Source organism: Zootoca vivipara, chromosome 2, assembly GCF_965207765.1.
Source record: "Zootoca vivipara chromosome 2, rZooViv2.hap1.1, whole genome shotgun sequence".
Taxonomy (NCBI): Eukaryota; Metazoa; Chordata; class Lepidosauria; order Squamata; family Lacertidae; genus Zootoca; species Zootoca vivipara.
Genome location: NC_142584.1, coordinates 120887761 through 120915713, shown reverse-complemented (window position 1 = coordinate 120915713; position 27953 = coordinate 120887761). Strand labels below are relative to the sequence as shown.

The following is a 27953-nucleotide window of genomic DNA, read 5'->3' as shown; positions in this document are numbered from 1 at the left end:
CTCCCCAACGTTCTGTGTGCTTCTAAGAAGCGTCTTCCGCCTCCCCAACTTCCCCTCGCCCCCAAAGTAGCTCCAAAGACCAGAAAGGAAAACTGTGTGCTTTGTTTTGTTTTATAAAGAGAAAAAAATAAATTAATTAATTATATTATTTAAAGGAGTGGATATAAGAAAAAAAGTCTATTTTCATCTCCTGCTGCCTTTTTTTTCTTCTTAATGGAAGACGGAAAAAGGCGAGTTTCACATCCAGTTTTTGGTGCTTGGGAAGTTTAAAATAAATTTATTTTCTCTCGGCCGCCTGCAAAGTTCCCCCCCCCCTCATTTGAAAGGGGTTCCACCCCTCCACACAAAAGCTCCTCCTTGGCTTTTTTGTTTTCTTAAAAAGCAAGAGAGGGGCCGCCCCCTGGTGCTGGAAGCAGGCGACCCAACCATGTAATGTTTTGTAAGTAATTGTTTTAAATTGTATGGTGCCTAATAGATCATCTATAATTTTGCTGCTTTCTTCGGCTCCGTTATTATTTCCTCGCCTTTGCCCGTCCACTGGAGTTTCGCTTTCGTACACCCCAAATAATGCACCCTCCCAGGTAAGGGTCAACTAAAGCCTTCTGCAGGGGGTTTGAGGGAGGCACCCCTGCCCCCAGGTGTCTTTGTGGGGAGGAGGGGGTTGGCCTCGGTTCCTAACGCTCCACAACAACCAGCCTCTGGATCCAGCCAACCGGTGGGCAAGCAAGGAAACTGAAGGCTGGGAGATTCAGGACAGATAAAAAGGACTTAGGCATACAGGGCACTGTTAACCTGCGGAACCCGCTGCCACAAGATGAAGCAACCAACCTGGATGGCTAATAGGATGGCTGTGCTCTGCCCCTCCCCAGCAGAGGCAACAAATGCTTCCGCATATCAGTTGCTGGAAACCACGGCAGGGGAGAGGGCTCTTGTGTTCGAATACTGCTCGCTGGCTTCTGATCAGGTCCTCATTCTTTGCACACAAACACACATCCCCTCTCTTGTTCTCTCGGGGGTTGGGCTAGATGACCCCTAGGCCCCCTTCCAGCGCTGTGATTCTCTTGCACAGAAATGAAACTTCCCTGCTCCCTCTTTTCCTCCCAGCAATGAGGCAATGGATCCCAGGTGTGAGTTGCTAGAGAATTTATTTCCACTGTACAAAGCAAGACAGAGAGACAAACAGGAGACACCGTCCCCAAACAGGGCTGCCCCCCCCCACGGAGATCATGGAGTGATGAGAGGGGGTGGGGGGTGAAGCAGGGATATGGCCTCTCCCCCCAAAACACAACCCGCCATGCACAAAGCCACCCCCCCCCCAGCTCAGAAATTGGGTTTGTGCTTCTTGACTTCGACCATCAGGTGGTGGATGTTGATGAGCTCGGAGCGGACGGGGAGGGCTTTGAGGGGGGGCAGCGCCATGACCTTGTGGAAGCGGTGGTAATACTGGATCAGCTGCGTCAGAGCCCCCTGTGGGGAGAGGGGGGGCAGGGGGGTGAGATAAGAGACACGGGGTGGGGTGGGGAGAAGGACACAGGCACACACCCACACCCTAGAGAACACACAAGCACACAGCCAACTGCCCAGCCCCCCCAGAAGCGACAGATAAACACCCTGGGCTAAGCGCTGGGGGGTTGGGCTGGATGACCTTTGGGGGTCCCATCCGACTCTACAGCTCTGGGATTCTACAAGCAGGAAGCTTGTAGAAGCTTTTTTAGTGTGTGTGTGCAAGAACCATTTGAAATTGGGTGGGGAGAGAGCATGGGGAATTTTAAAGAAGATTTCTGGGATCTGCGACTGGGGGACCAAAGGAGGGAGAAAGGTTGTTTTCTGCTGCTCCAGAGAAGCGGACACGGAGCAACGGATTCAAACTACAAGAAAGAAAATTCCACCTAAACATTAGGAAGAACTTCCTGACAGTAAGAGCTGTTCGGCAGTGGAATTTGCTGCCAAGGAGTGTGGTGGAGTCTCCTTCTTTGGAGGTCTTTAAGCAGAGGCTTGACAGCCATCTGTCAGGAATGCTTTGATGGTGTTTCCTGCTTGGCAGGGGGTTGGACTGGATGGCCCTTGTGGTCTCTTCCAACTCTATGATTCTATGATTCTATGATTCTATGATTCTATGACCTCAGCCAAATCCTGCCCTATTCCCTGGTGTGTGTGTGGGGGATTTAAGGGAATATCTGGATGCTGCATGGGGGGCGGACACACACAAGGCCCCGCACGCCCTTCCTCCCCTTCCTGAAGTTGCACGGGGTACAGCTTCCACAAGCCAAGGGGCTGCCCTCTTTCTTTTCAATGGGGGGGGGGGCTGTGGACACCCCCTTCCTCCTCCCCCCATGGCCCCATTAACCCTTCCATGCCCACGGGGCCCACCTGGATTATGGTGGTGCCGTTCTTGAAGTTGGTGAAGGAACGCATCACGTCCTGGCTGAGAGACTCCACCGCTGCCTTCCAGGTCCCCGCGAAGCCACGCACCAGCTGCGTCACCCGGGCTGAGGGGAGAGATGGGGGGGAGGGAAGCATTGAAGAGGGACTCTCCTCCGGGATGTTTTTTAAACCTGCATTGCATGGGGTGGGGGTGGGGGGGCTGGATGACCCTTGGGGGACCCCCTTCAAACCCTACAACTCCATAAATCACTCCGTCGGTAGCACACGAGACTCTGAACCTCAGGGTTGTGGGTTCACGTCTCATGCTGGGCCAAATATTCCCTGTGCTGCAGGGGGTTGGGCTGGATGACCCTCAGAGGTCCCAACTCCAGGATTCCTGCCTCCTTGCCTCTCCCCACCTGCCAGGCCCCTCACCTTCCTCCCCGCGCAGCCTCTCCACTTGGCCTCGTTCTGCCAGCGCCTCCGCCTCCTTCACAAAGGCAATCATCCCCCCAAAGCCGGGCGCCAGGAGCTCCTCGATGAACTCCTGGAAAGGAGAAAGGGCCGGGGAGAGAGAGAGAGAGAGAGAGAGAGAGAGAGAGAGAGAGAGAGAGAGAGAGAGAGAGAGAGAGAGAGAGAGAGAGGAGGAAGGATGGAAGAGACACCCAGAGGAACCGCCTTCCGTCCACTGGGCTCCATCTCCCAGAAGCCCCGGCAAACGAGGCTGTACAACACAGGGGGTGAAGGGAACCTCTGGAGGGACCCAGATCACAATTGGCTCCCCCCTGGAGAGCCCCACTGGCATTTTGGGGAAGCTCAAATGCCCTCCGAGCCCTATAGGCGTCTCAGGGACCAAGCTCCCCCTAGGGCCACCCCATTCACGTGCTTCCAGCGCTGTTTTAAAGGGCTTCCCCAAATTTCTAGTGCTGGGACCTCAGGTTTGTCTTTGGCAATGGAATGAATGAAGTCCAACCGCTGGAGAATCACAGCCCCTCCTGCGGCGACTCATAACTGCAGCGTCACACATTTCTGCTGCGTTCAGGGCCCCGAAATGACGCAAGCCTTTTCTTCTTCCCAATATCTCCTGCAATGCAGCGGATGTTCAGGACCAGGGCCTTCCTTCTCCTGGATGGGCTCCCTCCCCAGACTGGCAAACCCCACCTGCCCTGCCCTTCCCTCTAGGAGCACAGGCAGAAAACCACCTCTTGGTCTCGCCTGCTCTATCCGTCTTTGCACGAAGGGGAAGCCCCCGACTCCCAGAGGGATTGAGACCCCTCGGCGCCCCTCGCCTGGTTCAGCCAGCCAGTCGAAGCCGTTCCCTGGGTTGTGGCTGCTGTTGCATGCCGGCAGCTTCTAGGAGCCGCAGGTGAGAGCCGAGTGCGGGATTGGGACAAAGTACCCACGAAGGAGCAGAGGGTCCCCCACCAGAGGGACCACCCCTCCCCTCAAGGGCAGCTAATAAATTCTCAGTGGTGTGCTGCATTAGCTTCAAGTTCCTAGCCCTCATGTTGGAAGGAGGGGGGCCAAAGACGGGGAGAGGAAACTGCGGCCTGGCTCCACGGGACCTTCCTGGAGCCTGCCTCGAACTCGTCACCCACCCACCACTCACAGCACCCGGGAGAGGGGGCGGCATGGCTGCAACGGCGCCCTCCTTGGGGGCAGCTCCATCCACGCACCCTGTTTGCCTACCTGCGTCCGAGCGTTCAGGAGCTGCTGGAATCCCTCGACCTCCTTGCTCTCCTCCACCGCTCGCTCCTGGGAAGGTGGGGAGAGGGGCGTCAGAGAGTGGGGCAGGGGGAAAGGGGCCTATGCAACCCCTGCCCCCTCCCCTCCCCTGGCAGGCAGAGCCAGGCCTTCCTCTCTGCCAGGGCAGGGCGGGAGCAGAATGGTGGGCATCTTTCACCTTTGCCATGCTAACGTTACTCAAATTTGTATACTGCCCCCCCTCTATATATATTCAACATATGACACTGGTTGTCATCTGTCTTGTCTTGGGAGACCATCTTTGTTTAGTTTGCTTGTATTCCACCCAATGCCCATAGATCTCGCAACATGAAATCACAAAATGCATAATAATTTATCTGCAAGCCACGCTGAATCCCTGTATTATAAATATAAATATCAACCTAACAATCCCCCTTTGGTAAAAGGTAAAGGGACCCCTGACCATTAAGTCCAGTCGTGACCGACTCTGGGGTTGCGCGCTCATCTCGCATTATTGGCCGAGGGAGCCGGCGTACAGCTTCCAGGTCATGTGGCCAGCATGACAAAGCCGCTTCTGGCGAACCAGAGCAGCGCACGGAAATGCCGTTTACCTTCCCACTGTAGGGGTTCCTATTTATCTACTTGCATTTTGACGTGCTTTCGAACTGCTAGGTTGGCAGGAGCTGGGACCGAGCAACGGGAGCTCACCCCGTCACAGGGATTCGAACCGCCGACCTTCTGATCAGCAAGTCCTAGACTCTGTGGTTAAACCACAGTGCCACCTGGGTCCACTCCCCCTTTGGAGGTGAGGTCAATTATAAAAAAGGACGTCAGGGCGGTTCATATGTATACATGTCATACGTATTTTGTGTTCTATGCTGCATCATCGTCACATTTAGCTGTGATTCCTGCACTGCAGGGGGTTGGACTAGATGGTCACTAGGGTTACCTTGAGATTCTATGGATCTATGTTCTCAAGCTCTCTTGGTTTCAACAGCCTAATTCACGACAGGAGGAAAAAAGGAACCAAGGGTTCTCGTCGTCCAACCGTTGGGAGCAGGAAATGAAACCCTGGCTGCCCGGCTGCCCGTCAACCAGAGACCCACCAGGGCTGGAAGATCTCGGCCTCCAGCCCCCCAAGTGCAGGGGGCTCAGGAGCTCTCGGGCACCACTACTTACCATGAGGACGCCCAGCATCATGTCGTAGTTGTTGATGAGAAAGATGAGCTGCTCCTTGCGCGAGGAAAACTCAGCCGCCACCCGCAAGACGAAATTCTCCACCTCCGTCTGGAAGAGGGAGAGAGAAAGAGAGAAAGGGGGTGGGTGCTTCAAATGGTTCCCCGTCCCAAAAAAGAAGCAACAGCATCACAGGGTGGGGTGGGGGCCTGGTCCTCTGAAGGCCCCCCATTTGCCAGGGAGCCATAAGCCAGTGTATGCCAACAGGGACACCGGTTTACATGCTACTGCCTGAGTTTTAGTTTTTCCTCTTCCCTCCCTGTAGCACTTCCCTCGCATGCTGTTGCTGTTTCTTCTTCTTTCTTAAGACTGAGAGCCTACGTATCTCGTTTTGATTGAACCCAAGTCCCTTTCTGGGAGAGTGGGGTGCAAATGCTCCAAACAGAGGCAATAATGACTAAATTAGTCCCCGCCTTACCTGTAGCTGCCCCAGCAGAGTCAGCGTCCGGTCGTTGGGGAACGTCTGGTTGATGCTGACGATGGCCGAAGAGAACTCTGCATACCTCCGGGTGATCTGGGGGAGGAGGGAGAGGGCTAGGAGCTGAGCATGGTTGGGGGGGAGGAACGTGGACCCCAGAGCAGCTCTGTCAGGGTCTTCCCTCAACTCCCACCCAAAGCTGGATGCCTTTCCATCAGGCAGTTGCATCAAAGGGAGAGAGAGAGGATCAGGGAAGCCAACTTGAATAAAATATTGGGGCGGGGGCGGGTTTTGCAGGTAAGCTTGTGGGGAAGGAGCGATGAAGTTGGGGTCTGAGCTTCCTTTCCCCCTCATCCCCCCACAACTCTCTTTCCTTTCGTGTCATGTACTGGAGATGTGAAGACGAAGTATCTGAAGAAGTGTGCATGCACACGAAAGCTCATACCTATGACAAACTTAGCTGGTCTCTAAGGTGCTACTGGAAGGAATTTTTTTATTTTGTTTCGAAAGGTTGTTTTCTGCTGCTCCAGAGAAGCGGACCCGGAGCAATGGATTCAAACTACAAGAAAGAAGATTCCACCTCAACATTAGGAAGAACTTCCTGACAGTAAGAGCTGTTCGACAGTGGAATTTACTGCCAAGGAATGTGGTGGTCTCCTTCTTTGGAGCAGAGGTCTTTAAGCAGAGGCTTGACAGCCATATATAATAATAATAATAATAATAATAATAATAATAATAATAATAATAATAATAATAATTTATTATTTATACCCCGCCCATCTGGCCGGGTTCCCCCAGCCACTCTGGGCGGCTTCCAAGAAAACAGAAATTCTAAAATACAGAAATCCATCAAACATTAAAAGCTTCCCTAAACAGGGCTGCCTTGAGATGCCTTCTAAAGGTCTGGTAATTGTTGTTCTCTTTGACCTCTAGTGGGAGGGCATTCCACAGGGTGGGTGCCACTACCGAGAAGGCCCTCTGCCTGGTTCCCTGTAACTTGGCTTCTCGTAATGAGGGAACCGCCAGGAGGCCCTCGGAGCTGGACCTCAGTGTCCGGGCAGAACGCTGGGGGTGGAGACGCTCCTTCATGTATATCGGACCGAGGCCGTTTAGGGCTTTAAAGGTCAACACCAACACTTTGAATTGTGCTCAAGAATGCTTTGATGGTCTTTCCTGCTTGGCAGGGGGTTGGACTGGATGGCCCTTGTGGTCTCTTCCAACTCTACGATTCTATGATTCTATGACTACGTCAGACCAACATCTCCTGTAACTGGAGATGTGAGCCTGAGGTGTGTGTGTGTGTGCGTGCGTGCGTGTGCGTGTGTGTGTGTGTGCAGGGGGTGCCTTTACCACCCCTAAGGCATTTTGAAGCCACACTGGGGGAGTCTCTTTTCAGCCAGCAAAAATGCTTTCAACAAACAAAATCGGTATTTTTAGGGAAGATAAAACCACCAAACTGCCCAGCACCTTCCAGGTTCGCTCTTCCCACAGGCCAGGCTCTAAACAGCCAGGAGGGAAGCCTCAAATGGCATTTTTGTTGTTGCTATTATTATTATTATTAGTAGTATTATTAGTATTATTATTATTTATTATTACATTGGTATACCACCCCCTTAATCTGAAGACTTCAGGGCAGCTCGCAGCATAAAAACACAATGTCAGCAACGTGGCCCCACCAGAGCGCAGCGGAAGAGTTGGCCTCCGAAATTGAGCTAAGCGAGCAAGGGGCCGACTCTGCAGATGAGAGCTGGCTGTCAGAGGTCTGGAAAGGGCAGCCCGGCCCCCTCCTTCCCAGGGAAGGCGCTGTTAGCTCTTAAGGAGAGGGAGAGTTGGAAGGTGACCAGAGCATTGCCAGGCAGCCAGCAGATAAGCCAGAGTGCGAGGCTGTGTCTTCTGGGAGTGGGGAGGAGGCACAAAAGCCGGTCATTCCCCGTACTAGGAGACGGGAGAAGCTCAGAGAGCAAGGGAAGGGAAGAGGAAGAAAAGCGGGATTTTGGCATTCTTCCTGTTGGGGGAGGGATGATGATACAGACTGATCAACTGTCGTTAATGAGAACAGGCGGAAAGCCGTGCTCTGGGTGTGGTTTTCTTGTAAATAAATGTACAAAAAACTGACGGAGAGTCATCGCTCATCGCCCAAAAATGGAAGGGGGAAGGAATTCCATCAGTACAGGATTGGCAAATCAAATTAATAGAATTCATGAATTTAGCCAAAATGACTGCAGCAATAAGGAATATTCCTAAACAAAAAATTCAAAACGAGTGGAAATGGGTAGAAATCTATCTGAAAAAAAGAAGGTATTAATACCAATTTGGTGATTTGCTTAAATTAACTAACGTATAAGGAGAGATATTTATCAGATAAAGGAAGAAGATACACCTGGGGAAGGTGGTTTAAATATAAGAATTGAAGAAAGCGAGTACAGAAAAATATAGGAAGCGATATGTGAACAGTCGGAAGTATTTCAATTTTAATTTTGTAATTGTCTTTTCTTTGTTTTCTTTTCCTTTTCCTTTTGTTTTTCCTCTCCCCCACCCCCTTTGCTCTCTTTGTTCTAATTTTGAAATGTTATATTTGGATTTCCTTTTATTTAAATTTTTTGTATATCATTTGATGTGTATTATGTTGAGTGTATTATGTTGAGTGCTCTGGTCCATGGGGTCACGAAGAGTCGGACACAACTAAACGACTAAACAACAACAACAACAACATGTTGAGTATAAGTTCAGAGGAAATGTTACTTTGAGTATATATTCTTATGATTTGTAATTGCTATATATTTTTCTTCTCTTTAATTCGGTTTCCTTATGTTTTGTAATTTTTCAGTTTTTGATGTTTATGTTACCATTTTTGTTATATTTTGTAATATTTTTTTAAAAACGGAAATAAAGATCTATTTTAAAATTTAAAAAATAAAACTGATGGAGAGTCATTACTGCTTATCAGGCTGCCGGCCTGCCAGAGATCATAGAATCGTAGAGTTGGAAGAGACCACAAGGGCCATCCAGTCCAATCCCCTGCCAAGCAGGAAACACCATCAAAGCATTCTTGACACATGCCTGTCAAGCCTCTGCTTAAAGACCTCCAAAGAAGGAGACTCCACCACACTCCACTGCAAATTCCACTGCCGAACAGCTCTTACTGTCAGGAAGTTCTTCCTAATGTTTAGGTGGAGTCTTCTTTCTTGTAGCTTGAATCCATTGCTCCGTGTCCGCTTCTCTGGAGCAGCAGAAAACAACATTCTCCCTCCTCTATATGACATCCTTTTATATATTTGAACAAAGCTATCATACCACCCCTTAACCTCCTCTTCTCCAGGCTAAACATACCCAGCTCCCTAAGCCGTTCCTCATAAGGCATCATTTCCAGGCCTTTGACCATTTTGGTTGCCCTCTTCTGGACACGTTCCAGTTTGTCAATATCCTTCTTGAACTGTGGTGCCCAGAACTGGACACAGTACTCCAGGTGAGGTCTGACCAGAGCAGAATACAGTGGTACTATTACTTCCCTTGATCTAGATGCCAAACTCCTATTGATGCAGCCCAGAATTGATACACACAAGACGCAAAATACATACTAAAAGCAAGCACTCTTCCCGGTCCCCTTGGAAGGCTTTCCAATGGTGTGGCGTCCCCTCCCCAGACTTACGTAGTGGGGCCGGGTGTCGAGGAAGCCCAGCTTCTGGGGGTCGGTGTTCTGGATGCTCTGAATGTTCAGCTCCAGGATGTGCTCAAAGCGCGGCCACAGCATCTCCAGGAGGGTGTCCCAATACCTGCATGTCCAGACAGGGAGCAGGGGAGAGCGGGCGGACAGGATCCCTTGCTTTATATTTACATATATTTGACAGAGATATCCTGAGATCCAGCACCTTAGGACCACGCCCTCCCCCCGCTGGAGACTGGATGTGTCTGGCTGGCCAAGGGGAACATTGCCCCCAACCCAACAAGGCTGGGAGAAGTTGAGCAGGAGGGGATGGAGAAGAGGCGCTCAGGCAGAGGTCGGGCAGCCGTCTGCTAGGGATCTTTTGAGCTGAGATCCCTGAACTGCAAGGGGTTGAACTGGATGACACACACACACACCCCGGGGTGGGGCCCCTTCCCCACTCACTTGTCGATGGCGGGGACATTTCTCTTGGCCATGATGGTTTTGAAGCGGAGGACGATATGGATGCTGAGAAAGACGGCAATGCTGTCGTAGCAGTCGCTCACATAAGCGTCCATGTGCTTCTGCCGTTGTTGTTGGGGGTTTTTTGGGGGGGGGGGAGGGAGAGACAGACCCAAAGGCCAGGCCCACAATTTAGTCATTTGTTTCAACAAATTTATACGCCGCTTGATGGTCTCTGTGTGAACCCACTTTAAAGCGGTTCACCAAAAAAGATTAAACGGTAAAATGTTTTTTTTTAAAAAAAAATAGACAACAGTTGAGAAACCAAAACAGGTTACAATTCACATCCAATTTCTAAGCATCCGTGCCAGGTTGTCTAAACACGTATTTTTATTTTTATCACTAATTTTTTAGGTAAAGGGACCCTTGACCATTAGGTCCAGTCGTGACCGACTCTGGGGTTGCTAATTTTTTAACAGCCCTTAAAATAAACAACATGGAATAAAAATTAAAAATGACTATATTACTATAAAATTACTATAAGAATGATCAAATCTAACATGGTCGTATCTTGATTGTCAAATGCCTTGCGACTCGAACGTTTTGGCTCCTGAACGCCGCAACCCCGGAAGTGAGTGTTCTGGTTTGCGAACGTTCTTTGGAACCTGAACGTCTGACGCAGCTTCCGCGGCTTCTGATTGGCTGCAGGAGTTTCCTGTAGCCAATCGGAAACCGTGCTTTGGTTTTTGAAGGTTTTGGAAGTCTGACAGACTTCCAGAATGGATTCTGTTCGACTTCCGAGATACGACTGTATATGGATATTATTATTTTCATTATCCAAGCCCATCTATATTTATTTTTAATCTGCTATAGTTTGTATAAATGGGTTCCACATGCTGCTATACTCCATGCAAAGTGTACATATACTTTAATAATAATATTATTATTATTTATACCCTGCCTATCTGGCTGGGTTCCCTCAGCCACTCCTTGCGCGGACAAACCCAAATGTTTTCAGTCAGCACCGAAAAGCAAGCAGGGAAGTTGTCCGCCGTGTATCAAGAGGCAGGGAGTTCCAAAGTCATGCTCCTTGGAAGTGTATGCTTCGGGGAGGGGGGGAAGGGAACGTGAAAGAGGGTGTCCCTTTCCCTCCTCCGTCCCTGGCAGCCTCCCCCCAAGCACCCCTACTCACGAGGAACATGGTGAGCGTCTTCCCCATGACGGCGTTGAAGAGGTCCAGGGCGGGGGTCCCCGTCACCAGGAAGAAGTCGCAGAGGAAGAGATACTCGCGGCAGCTGTTGTCCAGGAGGGCGAAGTGCTGGCTGCGGAAGAGGGACTCAAAGGGGTACTGGGGGAGAGGGGCGGGAAGAGAAGGGGGTCAGGATCAGGACCAGAAGAGCAGCAGGCATACCTGCTCTGCCTGGCAGCCCAATCTCCAAGAAGACAGCTAGATCCGGCCAGTGGCCTCTTCTCACAAGGGCCAAATGAACCTGGGAATACAGATAGAATGCCTCTGGGCCAGACGCTCCATAAGAACTCAAGGAGAGCCCAGCTGCCGGATCCGGCCTGTCCTCAGCCGATGTCCCCAAATGGGAAGAAGCCCACAAAAGGGACGTTGTAGGGTAGGTGGTGCGATTGGCATTTGTAAAATCCTGCCCAGTTTGGAGGAGAGTGGAGAGAGGAAGTTTTTTCTCCCTCTCCCCTAACGCTAGAACTGAAAGGAAGTAACCTGTGGAACTCCCTCCCACTGGAGCCACATTTACCAGTATGTTGTGAACCACCCTGAGATCCATGGATAAAGGGCAGGATACAAATTTACTTAATATTAATGATGATGATAAGCCTCAAAAGCGGTGCAAACAGCTGCTCCAAGAATCCCTAATATTTAGACGCTTTTCGTAGGGCCCAGTCCCCAAAGGGGGAGACTCACCTTTATAAAAGGCACACGAGACCCAGCACAACTGAGCCAAAAATCACACAGCAGGTTTCTTTATAAAATGTTTCTAACACTTAATGGGGGAAAATATGGTTAGAGGTAGGTAGCCGTGTTGGTCTGGGTCGAAGTAAAATAAAAAAATTCCTTCAGTAGCACCTTAAAGACCAACTAAGTTTTTATTTTGGTATGAGCTTTCGTGTGCGTGCACACGAAAATATATCTCTATTGAAGGGGTTGGACTAGATGACCGTTGGGGGGGGTCCCCTTCCTACTCTACGATTCTAAACAGTTTACATAAAAAGAGAAGTAGAAATACACCAAATAATTGGAGAAGCCCTTAAAAAGAAATTCCACAAAATGACAACAGCAAAGAGAAAGAAAGCAAATGGACCCACAGTGAGAGCCAGAAAGGTGGGGGTTAAAAGAGGGGGGACTCACCCGGACGTCGCTCTTCTGGGCAGAGTGGGGGACGATGATGGGGCCCTCCAGCTCGGCCCCCCCAATGACACTGCCCCGGTTCCCCAGCGTGAAAATGGTGTTCCGGTTCCGGAGGGACGGCTTTGAGAAAAAGCGTGGCGGCAGAGGAGAGTCAAGGGAGAAACATGCCCAGGGAGGCGGTCCCCCACAGACCCCCCACCCAGACCTTGTGGGTGCCCCCCAAAGGGAGCACAGGAACGGGGCCTTCTCGGTGGTGGCTCCCCACTTGCGGAAATCTCTCCCTGCGAGGCTCACCTGGGGCCATCACTACATCTCTGCAAGCTGCCCAGAGTTGCTGGGGCAACCTAGTCAGATGGGCGGTGTATATAATTAATTTACTACTACTACTACTACTACTACTACTATTATTATTATTATTATTATTATTATTATTATTATTATTATTATTATCACTTCATTCCTAGCCAGGCCTTTGGCTGCCACTGATGGCCTTTGGGAGCAGGTGGGCTGTTTCAAATGCAGCCCCTCCCCACTTTTAATGTGCGCACGTGTGGCTTTTCTGAGTTGCAATGGCAAAAAAAAAGGTGACTGATAAATTTAATAGATGGTATTGAGAGTTATGCCTGTTGTCTTTGTCCATGGAGTTTTCTTGGCAGGGATACTGGAGTGGCTTGCCAGTTCCTTCTCCAGGTGGATCACGTTTAGTCAAAACTCTCCACTCTGACCTGTCCATCTTGGGTGGCCCTGCATGGCATAGCTCATAGCTTCTCTGAGTTATTCAAGCCCCTTCGCCACGACAAGGCAGTGATCCATGAAGGATGAGGGTGAAATTTAATTTAAATTTTAATGAGGGTGAAAGAGGAGAGCGCAAAATATGGTCTGAAGCTCAACATAAAAAAAACCAAGATCATGGCCCCTGGTCCCATCACCTCCTGGCAAATAGAAGGGGAAGAAATGGAGGCAGCGAGAGATTTTACTTTCTTGGGCTCCTTGATCACTGCAGATGGTGACAGCAGTCACGAAATTAAAAGACGCCTGCTTCTTGGGAGAAAAGCAATGACAAACCTAGACAGCATCTTAAAAAGCAGAGACATCACCTTGCCGACAAAGGTCCGTATAGTTAAAGCTATGGTTTTCCCAGTAGTGATGTATGGAAGTGAGAGCTGGACCATAAAGAAGGCTGATCGCCGAAGAATTGATGCTTTTGAATTATGGTGCTGGAGGAGACTCTTGAGAGTCCCATGGACTGCAAGAAGATCAAACCTATCCATTCTGAAGGAAATCAGCCCTGAGTGCTCACTCGAAGGACAGATCCTGAAGCTGAGGCTCCAATACGTTGGCCACCTCATGAGAAGAGAAGACTCCCTGGAAAAGACCCTGATGTTGGGAAAGATGGAGGGCACTAGGAGAAGGGGACGACAGAGGACGAGATGGTTGGACAGTGTTCTCGAAGCTACGAACATGAGTCTGACCAAACTGCGGGAAGCAGTGGAAGACAGGAGTGCCTGGCATGCTCTGGTCCATGGGGTCACGAAGAGTCAGACACGACTAAACAACAACAACAAAGTGATGAGAGTTATGCTCAGGATCCAAGCCCCTTGCAAGAGGGAAACGTTTAAGGCAGCTTTCGAAGCTCCTATATGGCAACCAGCCCAACTGGAGGGCCCCCCCCCCAAGGTTCATCTATTCCAACCCCGTTATTGGGGGCTAGGCTGGGAAAGGGGCAGAGCTGATCCTGCCTTTCTGCCCCTTCCATGCGAGCGTCCGTCCCCCCCTTGCAAAAAGGATATCCTTCTTGGCCGTGTCCTCTACCCCCATGAGGTCGTCCTTCTCGGCCACTTCTTCGTACTGCAGGCAGGGAGAAAGAGAGAGAGAGAGAAAAGGCGTTTGAGGGAATGGTAGGAATGGACGGACGGCTGTCATCTGAAATTAACACAGAATACTTTTGATGATGCCAGCATAGATATATTGAGCAAAGCACCACATGTAATCTTGGCAGCTCAAATATTAATTGCGCCTCGGTGGGAAGCACATCGAAATCTTACGCCGGGCGCTTCGTGCCGCACACTAGGGAATACTGAATCAATGGAGGAAATGATGTGCATTTTGAGATTTCCATGAGGCCTAGCACCTCCAAGCACATTTTACGTGATTTGGCATTCCTTCACGTTTTCCAGATGAGCCCCATCACACGCCTGGCAAACCTGGAACTAGACTCGACCATCAAGTAACACTGAAATTATCTCTTTTTGTGAACGCAACATTTATTCTCGCTTTTTCCTTGGGCTTTGTTATTCTAGCCCTTGGGCAACCGTACTTAAAATCATGGAATTGCAGAGTTGGACAGGATCCCCAAGGCTCAGCTAGCACAAGCCACATCAGTTTATTTATCTGACATTTGATTTTCCTCTGTTTACGATCACTGCTCTTAAGACTTGTCATGGAATCTTTACCAAAGCACTTTTTTATATGATTTTGTGTTCCTTTGTGACAAAAACAGAGCAGATAGTTCGGTTGGCGCAGAGCACGAGGCTCTTAATCTCTGGGTCGTGGGTTTGAGCCCCACAAAGCTTCCCACATTGCAGGGGGTTGGACTAGATGACCCTCTGGGCCCTTTCCTACTCTTCAATGGTGCGAGTCATCCAAAGGAAATGCAGAAGTCACCTGCACTTTCATGAGGCGGCTGGTGTAGGACTTGAAGTAGCTGAGGTAGATTTTGCTCATGGTCTCAACATACTCGTCCCGGACCTCTTTGGCCACTGAGCGCTCGTGGCCCAGCAGGAACTGGTAGAAGAACCTGTAGAGAGAAGGGGAGAGAGAGAGAGAGAGAGATGGGGGGAACATGCAAGGCATGCTGGGAAATTCAGGAGCCAGGATGATGCCAGAGGAATTTGCACACCAGCTTCCCGCCAAGAGCTGACCCAGACCCTGCGCTTGCCATCCAAGGCCCTTCTCTGTGCGCCCCCCTCCCCATGAGGTCCAGAGGGGGGCCTTTTCTGTGGTGGCACCATCATTGCATGTCTCTAGGCACCAGACAAAAAGATTCCCAGGTCTTTGGACACTGAACAATCTAGGTCAGGGGGGACTATTACTATGCTGATCTTATTATTATGCTGTGTAAAATAAACAACAACAACAACAACAACAACAGGCCACCCATCTGATTGGGTTGCCCCAGACACTCTGGGTAGCTTCCAACAAATAAAAAAGCATAATAAAACATCAGACATTAAAAAAAAATTCCTATACAGGGCTGCCTTCAGGTGTTTTCTAAAAGTGAAGCTCTTAATCAGGCACCCCCAAACTGCGGCCCTCCAGATGTTTTGGCCTACAACTCCCATGATCCCTAGCTAACAGGACCAGTGGTCGGGGAAGATGGGAATTATAGTCCAAAACATCTGGAGGGCCGAAGTTTGGGGGTGCCTGCTCTTAATGTTGCACAGTGCCCTGGGATCTTTGGAGAAAGGATGCTACACAAATGGAATAAAGAAGAAAACAAAACAAGGGGTCATAATGCAGGGCACACAAACACACACATGCGCCGGACGTTCCCGATCAGCATGGGCTGAGCAAGGGCTGCTGGGAGTTGCAGTCCACAGCGGGTGGCCAGAAAAGGAAACTAAGCAGGGGATTCTGGGAATGACTCTGAGGCTGCTCTCTTATTGGCCCAGCCAGCAGCAGGGAATGCTGGGAGACTCCCTCCTTTTCCTACCTGTACTTGAGCAGGGCATTCTGGGGGATCTGGTAGTTGGTCATGGGCTTGCGGAAGGAGTAGATCTTCTGTAGGATGAATTCCCGGATCTTGGCTACTGCCTGGCAGGAGAGGGAGAGAGGGGGGCAGGTCAGGGAAGAGGACTTGGGGGGGCTTGCGTCCTGAAGAGCCCCTGGCCTCAGCCTTTCTTCCAGGGCAACGCAGAGCTAGGATGGAGCAGCTCCCAGTCCAAAAAATGCCCCCTAATCACTCCAGAATTGACAAATCTCTGTGCTGGCTGCCAAATAGTTTCTGGGTCCAATTCATAGGGTGGGTTTTGACCCATAAAGCCTTCAAAAGCTCAGGACTGTGAGGATGGCCTCTCCCCATATGAACCGACCCGGACCCTGAGGTCAATCACGAAGGGCAGGGTAGAAATTTAATAACTAATAACAACACAGGTTTTAGCTGGAGGGAGCCATGTGGGCATAGAACACACATAAAAACAGGAACTTGGCCTCTATGATAACCAAACAAAGACTTTGGGAAGGATAAAAGAAACTGCTCCCCTTGTGTCAACACTTCTTTTTTTAAAAAAAGTTCGTACAATGTCCCGACGTTGGTAAATTTTTGGGCCAGGGTGATAGAAATGAGTAATTGGACGGAAAAATGCTATCTTTGCAGAGGAAAAAATTCTTTTGAATTATATCCCCGTCTAGCTAAGGGACAGCATGGATGAACCAGAAGAACAAAAATCCATTCTTCAACCAACGGATAGGAGATACCTGCCAAGGGCTGCGTTTGACGAGACACCTCACCAAGGTGCCAAGCCCAAATGGGGGGGGTGATGGGGGGGCTCAGCTGGGTGGGGGGTGTCCCTCACCCCTCACCTTGGCTTTCAGCTTGTCCAGGATGTCGGTCACGTCCGTACAGGCCATGGTCTCACGGAAAGCCTGCTCCTTGACGGCGTTGATCTTGTTGTTCAGCTCGTGAAGCTGCTCCAGAAAGGCCTGGTCCGTCACGGGCGACTCCAGGATGGTGCTGGGAAGACAAGGCAGGGTCAGGGTCACACCCTCACCCCTAGGACTTCCCTCTTGTCCCCCGCCCCCCCCAAATTGAAAATAAGAGTCAAAAAGAGATTGAAACTCAAGTGGCAGGGAGTTCCAGAGTGCATAGTCGCTGCCACACAGAAAGACTAACTAGCAGTGAATATTGCTTGGATTTGAACTTATCCACTTTTCAGTTTTTGTTTCTGAGGGATACATTTCCGTCTGGCGCTTCTCCCGCCCTCCACCTGCACCCCGTGCATTGGAAGAGGTTGGGGGGGGGGAACGGTCCTGACCTGATCATGATGTTGGGCACCACCAGCTCGTCCACCAGCTGGGACAGGCGGCCCCGCACGGCCTGGCGGTTGCGCAGCCGGACGTTCATGGCCACCGACTGCTCCTGCAGGGTCTGGATCTCACAGCTGATGCTGCTCAGGTCTGACTGAAAGGAGCTCAGCATGGCCTCCATGCGCTGCAACATGCGGCGGTGGGGGGGGGGGAGGAAGGAAAGGCGGGGTTGTGCTTAGGAAGAAATGGCTGAAGGAAGCAAGGAGTCCACTTGCCTGCTGCGTAAGGAGACAGACACTCTCCCTGGAAATGTGCCTAAAGCAGAACCTCCTCACTCAGGAGAAGTCTACCTCTGGGAACGATGAGGAGCTGCAGGTGGGCAGCGGTGAGACAAAGATAGTGGGAGAGACAGTTGTCTGCCCCGAACCTCCCTGTCGGGGTGCTCACAGGAGAGCCATCATCTTCCAATATGTCAAGGGCTGTTTGGAGGGCAGGACTCGAACCCATGGCTTCAGAAGAGATTCCAACTAAACAACGGGAGGAACTTTCTGACAGTCAGATCTGTTTGACCGTGGGATGGCAGGTGGTAAGACTCTCCTCTCTTGGAGGTTTTGAAGTAGTGTTTGGATGGCGACAATGATATAATTAATTAATCAATCAATCAACCAATTTTGTATATCACCCTATACCCTCAGACCTCAGGGTGGATCACAATATTTAAAAAACACAAAAACTATAATAACACATAATGGTGGAGGGCCACCTGTCAGAAACTCTTTAGCTGAGATTATTGCGTGGCAGGGGGTTGGGCTAGATGACCCCCGGGGTTCCCTTCCAACTACAATCCTATGATTCTGGTAGGGAGGAGCCTCCGTGTGATACAGTGAGAACAGGGTAGGGTCTTGCTCCCACACAGAGATCGGGCCATTGCAGAGAGGGAGAGCAGAGCACGACGCCCCCCCCCCACTGGCGCTTGGGTGAAATACAGCTTTGTGATATTCTCTCTCTCTCTCTCTCTCTCTCTCTCTCTCTCTCTCTCTCTCTCTCTCTCTCTCTCTCTCCTTCCCAAGGCAGGCAGGATAAGATTAAACACAGTTAAGGCTCCTACAGAGGGGGGACCCTCCTCACCTCCAGGACAGCGTCACAGGCCGTGATCTGCGTGTGGAGTGATGCAATGTTCTTGCTCTCCTTGATGTCTGGATGAGGCCGCTAAGGATAAATGCCTGCTGGGAGGAGGCACCCGACAAAAGCCCCCCCCCCCCGCCCCCTGTGCAGAAAGCCAGGCCAAGCCAGCTCTGTACGTGTTCCTGGGCTCTGGCGAGACTCTCCCACCTTGCACGGGCTCAACTAGAGGACCTCTGAGTGCCCCGTTCAACTCTCCCCTTTCTGTAACCCTTCCCTTCTGCTGCTGAGGATACAGTCCTTGATGGAGGCGTTCTCGATCTGCTGCAGCTCCAGCTCCACCTGCTTGGAGTAGTGCCTCAGGTCCACCCCCTGCGGGACAGAATGGGGAGGGGTCACCACCTGGAGGGGGGGCACAGGGGGGGAATGCTCTCCCTTCCCCAACTCCCAGCCCTGGCAGACCTCCCCCCTCTCACCGTCTTCAGCGCCTCCTGCACCAGAGCATCCTCCAAATTGGCCTGGATGTGAACTGGGGGGGGGGAGAGAAAGAACAAGGTCAGGACAGGAGGGGGACAAGGCTGCTCTGCCTCTCCCCCCCCAAAAAATGATGGGGGGGTGACAGAGCAATCGTGCCAAGACAGAAAGGGTCTCCCACTAGTCATGACTCAGAGGGCATTAGCAGCAGGAACCCCCCCCTGTTTTCATGGCAGGCACCCCCCCCCAAAAAACCCTGCTTCCCCCAAAATGCTGCTTTATATTTTAAAGAAAAAAATCTCAACGCAGTTTACAGCCTGTTAAAACATCAAATGAAACCACGCAGAATAAAGTCAAGCTCCGAGGGAAATATTTCAGATCCTTCTCGAAGAGACGTTTGCCTTTCCCCATATTTATTGACCTGCGGAAGGACTCTAGGAAGCCAGTGAGGTGTAGTGGTTAGAGCAGGGGGTCAGCAAACCTTTTCAGCAGGGGGGGCGGTCCACTGTCCCTCAGACCTTGTGGGGGGCTGGACTGCAGGTGAAACTCGGAAAATTAGAATATCGTCGAAAAGTGCATTTATTTCAGTAAAGCAACTTATTGTTGTGTTGTTGTTGTTTAGTCGTTTAGTCGTGTCCGACTCTTCGTGACCCCATGGACCAGAGCACGCCAGGCACTCCTGTCTTCCACTGCCTCCCGCAGTTTGGTCACACTCATTTTGGTAGCTTCAAGAACACTGTCCAACCATCTTGTCCTCTGTCGTCCTCTTCTCCTAGTGCCCTCAATCTTTCCCAACATCAGGGTCTTTTCCAAGGATTCTTCTCTTCTCATGAGGTGGCCAAAGTATTGGAGCCTCAGCTTCACGATCTGTCCTTCCAGGGAGCACTCAGGGCTGATTTCCTTCAGAATGGATAGGTTTGATCTTCTTGCAGTCCATGGGACTCTCAAGAGTCTCCTCCAGCACCACAATTCAAAAGCAACTTATTATTATTTTTTATTTTTTTTATTTTTGCAAATGCTTTCTTTTGGAAATTCCACAGTAATAAAACAAATAGTTACAATAATGCAAAAGTGAACAAAAATAAACATCGCTATTACATTTCATTAATTACATTCCTGTTATAATTGACCCGCCTAACAACAAATGATTACAATTACAACCAATAAAGACTTGACATATCTTGCTTTGCATGTCCTACATCTATCTCATATATTGGTTTCACCTTTTAAGTTGCATTACAGAAATAAATGCACTTTTCGACGATATTCTAATTTCCCGAGTTTCACCTGTGTATTTTGAAGGGGGGGGGAATTCCTATACCCCACAAATAACCCAGAGATGCATTTTAAATAAAAGGACACATTCTACTCATGTAAAAACACGCTGATAGAAGGCGATTGGGCCTGAGCCAGCCCCTGGGCCTTCGTTTCTCTACCCATGGGTTAGAGCAGGGGTCCCCAGACTTACCAGGCTTCGGGCCGGAGGGCAGGGGAGTGTGTGTGCAGCGGGCCAGAGGGCGGGGGAGTGCGCGCCCGTGCGCATGCGCACACGCACATGGTCGGGGGGAAATCGCCGAAAATCCTTTGTGCGCATGCGTATGGGCCTCCCCCGACCCGGAAGTGCACCGGAAATTACCTCTTCTGGGTCGGGAGAGGCCCATACGCATGCGCACAAAGGATTTTCGGCGATTTTTTCCGATTTTGAAGATCGCCGCCGCGCTGCGCGCCGTAAGAGCGAGCAGCGGCAGCGGGCGTCGCCGCGGGCCGGATTGGGAGGCCAATTGGACCGCATCCGGCCCGGGGGCCGTAGTCTGGGGACCCCTGGGTTAGAGTGTCAGTTTAGGATGTGGCGCTCATCTCACTTTTCAGGACAAGGGAACCAGAGTTTGTCCACAGGCAGCTTTCAAGGTCATGTGGCCAGCAGGACTAAACCGCTTCTGGTGCAACGGGACACCATGACAGAAACCAGAGTGCATGGAAACACCGTTTACCTTCCTGCCGCAGCGGAACCTGTTTATCTGCTTGCACTGGTGTGCTTTCCAACTGCTAGGTTGGCAGGAGCTGGGACCGAGCCGCGGGAGCTCACCCCGTCGCAGGGATTTGAACCGCCGACCTTCCGATCGGGAAGCCCAAGAGGATAAGTAGTTTAGAGAACAGTGCCACCCTCATTGAACCACATGCTCCTTGGAGAAAAAGGTGGATCCAAAATGCAACAAACCAGTTCTTCTGCTCACCTGCTTAAGGAAGCTGGAGGGCGCAGGCAGGTGGAGATGTCAGAGATCGCAAATGGACCCGCGCCAGTCACAAAACACTAATTTTGAACCCTGCTTCCTTTCCAGGAGGAGGTGGAACAGTTTCCTGGCCCTCCCTTGAACAAAGGTCAGTAAGAGCTGTTCGGCAGTGGAATTTGCTGCCAAGGAGTGTGGTTGAGTCTCCTTCTTTGGAGGTCTTTAAACAGAGGCTTGACAGGCATATGTCAATAATGCTTTGATGGTGTTTCCTGCTTGGCAGGGGGTTGGACTGGATGGCCCTTGTGGTCTCTTCCAACTCTATGATTCTATGATTCCTACCTGTGGCGCCTGCCTTGCAGGGGGTTGGACTAGATGACCCTTTGGGACCCTTCCCAAAGCAAGTAGCTCTGAAGGAGAGGGAAGGAGGAGGAGAACTTACTGTCCACTTCATCCAGGATGAACTCATCTGAGGTCAGGTCCAGCTCGCCCAGGTTCAGCTGCAAGGCCTCCTCGCTCGGACCCTAAAGGGCAGAGGAAGGAAGGTTAAGGATGCAAGAAAGGAGCCCAGCGCGTCCAGCCTTCTGTTCTCACAGTGGCCAACCACGTGTCCACGAGGGGGAAGCAGGATCTGAGCACAAGAGCCACTCTCCCCTCCAGCAACTGGCTAATGTTTTCTGCAAGGAGCTCAGAGGGGAAGACACAAACAGTCCCATTCCGTACAATTTTAATCCCCCACAAGTCAGACTGAGAGGAAGCCATTAACCGGCAGACACATGGTCAGGGTCTGAGCCAAAATTTTGCTGCCCTTTTGAGTCTGGTGCTGTAACCCTACGTGGGCAAGGGCTGCTTCCATCAAGGGCCAGTTGAGCTGGTGGGGAGTCCAGAGCAATAGAATCAAAGACCCGGGTTCAAATCCCTGCACAGCCATGAGGCTCACTGCGCGACCTTGGGCCAGTTTCTACCCCGCAGGGCTGTTCAGAGGAAAAAACAGTCTCAGGGCAATTAGCAGAATATAAGTGCAATTAGCAGAATATAAGCAATGTTTATTTATTTTATGAAAGTTATATACCGCTTGATTATAGGGGAAAACCTCCAAGTGGTTTAGAAAGGAAGACAAATGCAGTAAAATTATCACTTTAAAAACTGCAACTGTAACTTTAAAACATACGGAAAGTTAAAAGCAGAATAAACTACCGTAGATTAAAGCCAATAGAAACACATACAGATTTTCTGGACACCTGGAAGGCTTGTTTAAACAAAGGCAACTTCAATTGGTGCAGAAAAGAGCGCAGAGAAGGCACCTGCCTGGTGTCAAGAAGCAGGGAGTTCCAAAGTGCAAAGGTTCTGCCACACGGAATGGACCAGACCCAAAGGCTGCTTTCAAGGGGCAGATCAGAGGCATCTGATGGTTCATTATGTTTCTGTAGATGCTGGAAGCTGCCCAGAGAGCCTGGGGTGACTCAACCGGATAGGCAGGGTGCAAATAATGTAAAATACTATTATTAATTCCCCTTCATGGATCAATGCCTTGTCGTGGCGAAGGGGCTTGAATAACTCAGAGAAGCTATGAGCTATGCCATGCAGGGCCACCCAAGATGGACAGGTCATAGTGGAGAGTTTTGACTAAACGTGATCCACCTGGAGAAGGAACTGGCAAGCCACTCCAGTATCCCTGCCAAGAAAACTCCATGGACAAAGACAACAGGCATATAAAAGTTATGACGCTGGAAGATGAGCCCCTCAGGTCGGAAGGCGTCCAACATGCTACTGAGGAAGAGCGGAGGACAAGTACAAGTAGATTCAGAGCTGATGAAGCGGCTGGGCCAAAGCCGAAAGGACGCTCAGTTGCGGATATCCCTGGAAGCGAAAGGAAAGTCCGATGCTGTAAAGAAAAATATTGCATAGGAACCTGGAATGTAAGAACCATGAGTGGAGGTAAGCTGGATGTGGTCAAAAATGAGATGACAAGAATAAATATCGACATCCTGGGCATCAGTGAACTAAAATGGAAGGGAATGGGCGAATTCAGTTCGGGTGACTATCATATCTACTACTGTGGGCAAGAATCCTGTAGCAGAAATGGAGTGGCCCTCATAGTCAACAAAAGAGTGGCAAAAGCTGTAATGGGATGCAATCTCAAAAATGACAGAATGATCTCGATACGAATCCAAGGCAGACCTTTTAACATCACAGTAATCCAAGTTTATGCACCAACTACCGGAGCTGAAGAAAGTGAAATTTACCAATTCTATGAAGACCTACAACACCTTCTAGAAATTACACCAAAGAAGGATGTTCTTCTCATTACAGGGGATTGGAATGCTAAAGTAGGGAATCAAGAGATAAAAGGAACAACTGGCAAGTTTGGCCTGGGAGTTCAAAATGAAGCAGGGCAAAGGCTAATAGAGTTCTGTCAAGAGAACAAGCTGGTCATCACAAACACTCTCTTCCAACAACACAAGAGACGACTCTACACATGGATATCACCAAATGGGCAGCATCGAAATCAGATTGATTATATTCTCTGCAGCCAAAGATGGAGAAGCTCTATACAGTCAGCAAAAACAAGACCTGGAGCTGACTGTAACTCAGATCATCAGCTTCTTATAGCAAAACTAGTGGAATTCAGCCCGTTTAAAAACGGGCGCTAGAACGCTGCTGTCGTGCAGCGCCGGCATGGGACGGAGCTTCGGAGGTCTCCGAAGCTCCGTCTCATGCGGGAGGTGCGCGGCAAGGTGGCGGGGGGGGGAGAGAAGCACTTCTCCCGCCCCCCCCCGCCGCGCACCTGCCGCATGAGACGGGGCTTCAGAGACCTTCTCCGAAACTCCGTCCCATGCCGGCGCTGCGTGCCGAGGCGGCGGGGGGGGGGGAGGAGCGCTTCTCCCCCCCCCCGCCACCGCCTCGCCGGGCACCTCCCGCATGAGACGGGGCTTCGGAGAAGGTCTCCGAAGCCCCGTCCCATGTCGGCGCTGCGTGGTGAGGCGGCGGGGGGGAGCGCTTCTCCCCCCCCCGCCGCCTCGCCGCACACCTCCCGCATGAGACGGGGCTTCGGAGAAGGTCTCCGAAGCCCCGTCCCATGTCGGCGCTGCGTGGTGAGGCGGCGGGGGGGAGGAGCGCTTCTCCCCCCGCCGCCTCGCCGCACACCTCCCGCATGAGACGGGGCTTCGGAGAAGGTCTCCGAAGCCCTGTCCCATGTCGGTGCTGCGTGCCGAGGCGGCGGGGGGGAGGAGCGCTTCTCCTCCCCCCCCCGCCACCTCGCCGCGCACGCCAAGCCAGTCCCCGAGCCGAAGTGCGGCGCGGCAGGTGCTTTTCGCTGTTTGCCTCCCCCTTCGCTCCGGGAAGGCAAACGGCGAAAAGCCCCCGCCGCGCCGCACTTCGGCTCGGGGACTGGCTTGGCGGCGGCGGGAAAAAGGGGAGGAATTCCTCCCCTTCTTCCCGCCGCCGCCAAGCCAAAGCCGGCTTCCCTCGGCGCCCGCTGCCGCTTCGGCCGAGGAAGCGCCGTCCCATGCCGGAGGTGCGCGGCAAGGCTGCCGGGGGGGAGCGCTTCTTTTCCCCGCCGCCTCGCCGCGCACCTCCAGCATGAGACTGGGCTTCGGAGCGGCGGTTGGCGGAGCGGCGGTTGGCCATTGTCCCTCCGTCCAATCCCCGTGTCTCTGGGGTACATGCGCAGTACCCCAGGGACACACGGGACAACTGGACGCAGGGACAACATGGACATTATTATATAGGATTCCAGCTTAAACTGAAGAAAGTAGGAAAAACCACTGGGCCAGTAAGATACAATCTGAATCAAATCCCTTATGAATACACAGTGGAAGTGAGGAACAGGTTTAAGGATTTAGATTTGGTGGACAGAGTGCCTGAAGAACTATGGATGGAGGCTCGTAACATTATACAGGAGGCAGCAACGAAAACCATCCCAAGGAAAAGGAAATGCAAGAAAGCAAAATGGCTGTCCAACGAGGCCTTACAAATAGCGGAGGAGAGGAGGCAAGCAAAATGCAAGGGAGATAGGGAAAGATACAGGAAACTGAATGCAGATTTCCAAAAAACAGCAAGGAGAGACAAGAGGGTCTTCTTAAATGAGCAATGCAAAGAAATAGAGGAAAACAATAGAATGGGGAAAACCAGAGATCTGTTCAAGAAAATTGGAGACATGAAAGGAACATTTCGTACAAAGATTACCATAATCAAGGACAAAAGTGGTAAGGACCTAACAGAAGCAGAAGACATCAAGAAGAGGTGGCAAGAATACACAGAGGAGTTATACCAGAAAGATATGGAGGTCTCGTACACCCCAGGTAGTGTGGTTGCTGACCTTGAGCCAGACATCTTGGAGAGTGAAGTCAAATGGGCCTTAGAAAGCACTGCTAATAACAAGGCCAGTGGAAGTGATGATATTCCAGCTGAACTGTTTAAAATTTTAAAAGATGATGCTGTTAAGGTGCTACACCCAATATGCCAGCAAGTTTGGAAAACTCAGCAATGGCCAGAGGATTGGAGAAGATCAGTCTACATCCCAAGTCCAAAGAAGGGCAGTGCCAAAGAATGCTCCAACTACCGCACAATTGCGCTCATTTCACACGCTAGCAAGGTTATGCTTAAAATTCTACAAGGCAGGCTTAAGCAGTATGTGGACCGAGAACTCCCAGAAGTGCAAGCTGGATTTCGAAAAGGCAGAGGAACCAGAGACCAAATAGCAAACATGCGCTGGATTATGGAGAAAGCTAGAGAGTTCCAGAAAAACGTCTACTTCTGCTTCATTGACTATGCAAAAGCCTTTGACTGTGTCGACCACAGCAAACTATGGCAAGTTCTTAAAGAAATGGGAGTGCCTGATCACCTCATCTGTCTCCTGAGAAATCTCTATGTGGGACAAGAAGCTACAGTCAGAACTGGATATGGAACAACTGAGTGGTTCAAAATTGGGAAAGGAGTACGACAAGGTTGTATATTGTCTCCCTGCTTATTTAACTTATATGCAGAATTCATCATGCGAAAGGCTGGACTAGATGAATCCCAAGCCGGAATTAAGATTGCCGGAAGAAATATCAACAACCTCAGATATGCAGATGACACAACCTTGATGGCAGAAAGCGAGGAGGAATTAAAAAACCTTTTAATGAGGGTGAAAGAGGAGAGCGCAAAATATGGTCTGAAGCTCAACATCAAAAAAACCAAGATCATGGCCACTGGTCCCATCACCTCCTGGCAAATAGAAGGGGAAGAAATGGAGGCAGTGAGAGATTTCACCTTCTTGGGCTCCTTGATCACTGCAGATGGTGACAGCAGTCACGAAATTAAAAGACGCCTGCTTCTTGGGAGAAAAGCAATGACAAACCTAGACAGCATCTTAAAAAGCAGAGACATCACCTTGCCGACAAAGGTCCATATAGTTAAAGCTATGGTTTTCCCAGTAGTGATGTATGGAAGTGAGAGCTGGACCATAAAGAAGGCTGATCGTCGAAGAATTGATGCTTTTGAATTATGGTGCTGGAGGAGACTCTTGAGAGTCCCGTGGACTGCAAGAAGATCAAACCTATCCATTCTTAAGGAAATCAGCCCTGAGTGCTCCCTGGAAGGACAGATCGTGAAGCTGAGGCTCCAATACTTTGGCCACCTAATGAGAAGAGAAGAATCCTTGGAAAAGACCCTGATGTTGGGAAAGATTGAGGGCACAAGGAGAAGGGGACGACAGAGGACGAGATGGTTGGACAGTGTTCTCGAAGCTACGAACATGAGTTTGACCAAACTGCGGGAGGCAGTGCAAGACAGGAGTGCCTGGCGTGCTATGGTCCATGGGGTCACGAAGAGTCGGACACGACTAAACGACTAAACAACAACAACAACAACACTATTATTAATTATTATTATTATTATTCAGCCCACCTCCCCTGTTATGGCTTGTCCAGCTGCGTTTCTGCCCTGCTTTCTCTCTTTGCAGCCCAAAGGGGCTCCGTCGGCCTAAAAGCGACAGGCAGGAGCCCAACAGGTGCAGAGGGGAAAGCCCCACTCCGCGCATGCGCATTGGCCAAAGCCGTGGGGCTGAGGGGAGCGGGGTCAAAGGTCACCAGAACATTCCCCACCCCCAGCCCAAATATTCTTTTCGCGATTGAAGAGGAAAAAAATAAAGAGAGGGACCGAGAGGAGGGTGTCCTTTATTTATGAGACACCGGAAGTCGGAGGCTCAGAGACCGGAAACGGGGACAGGTCCGTGAGCCTCACCGATCCGTCCCCCGCCTCTTCCTCGTCCATGTCTCCCGCCCGGAGCTGCTGTTGCTCCTGCTGCTGCTGCCGCTGCCGCCGCCGCCGCCGCTGTTCTTCGGGCTCCGCTTCGCCGGGGCCGCTGCCTTCCTCATCCGGGGCTTCCAGGGGAAGGACTTCCTGTTTTTCGGCACAAAGAACTACAAGCCCCAGAATGCCCAGCGGCCGCTTTGCGGAAGTGGCCCGATAGGACTCTTCGTCGGCTGCTAAGGCAGCAGAAGCTCAGAAGCTTCGATGGGGTTGTTGGGGGGGGGGGGGTCGAGCATCCCTCTTCCTCCTCCTCCTCCCCCCCCCTTGACACCCCCAAAAGGACTCCTTGTTTCCTCTGGCGAGGAGATATGCTCTCACAGAACCTTCCACTCCACCTCCTTGTTTCCTTACTCGGGCTCCATGGACCATAGATATAGAAAACCTATTGAAACGTAATTGCATTTCCCAGCAGAAATGGGACGGCACCCCATTTTACCCGCTTCACCCCTGACACATTTGTAAATTAAAGGGATTATCCAAGCGGGACGACCCGATAAACGTTGTCGAGCAAAAGGCTTCCCTTTCACGGCTCTACTTTTCTATCTCTATGGTTCCGGAAGTGGGCCTGCCCTTACTCCGCTATGACTTCAACGCGGTTAGAAAGCC

The 27953-nt window shown here is 50.9% G+C and overlaps 1 protein-coding gene across 1 annotated transcript; it reads right to left on the bottom strand.

The window, feature by feature from the left end:
• Nucleotides 1–1128: 1128 nt before the first annotated feature.
• On the bottom strand, nt 1129–27414 carry VPS52 (VPS52 subunit of GARP complex). Its single transcript, XM_035107462.3, has 20 exons — nt 27279–27414; nt 21493–21574; nt 18825–18877; nt 18645–18720; nt 18355–18422; nt 17235–17410; nt 16783–16933; nt 15914–16014; nt 14866–14998; nt 13992–14049; nt 12202–12335; nt 11020–11175; nt 9831–9949; nt 9372–9495; nt 5723–5818; nt 5248–5355; nt 4054–4119; nt 2800–2911; nt 2371–2489; nt 1129–1467 (listed from the first exon to the last, which is right to left on the bottom strand). The coding sequence occupies exons 1-20, from the start codon at nt 27306–27308 to the stop codon at nt 1321–1323; spliced, it is 2109 nt and encodes a 702-aa protein (XP_034963353.1). The 5' UTR covers nt 27309–27414; the 3' UTR covers nt 1129–1320.
• Between the last annotated feature and the right edge of the window lie 539 nt (nt 27415–27953).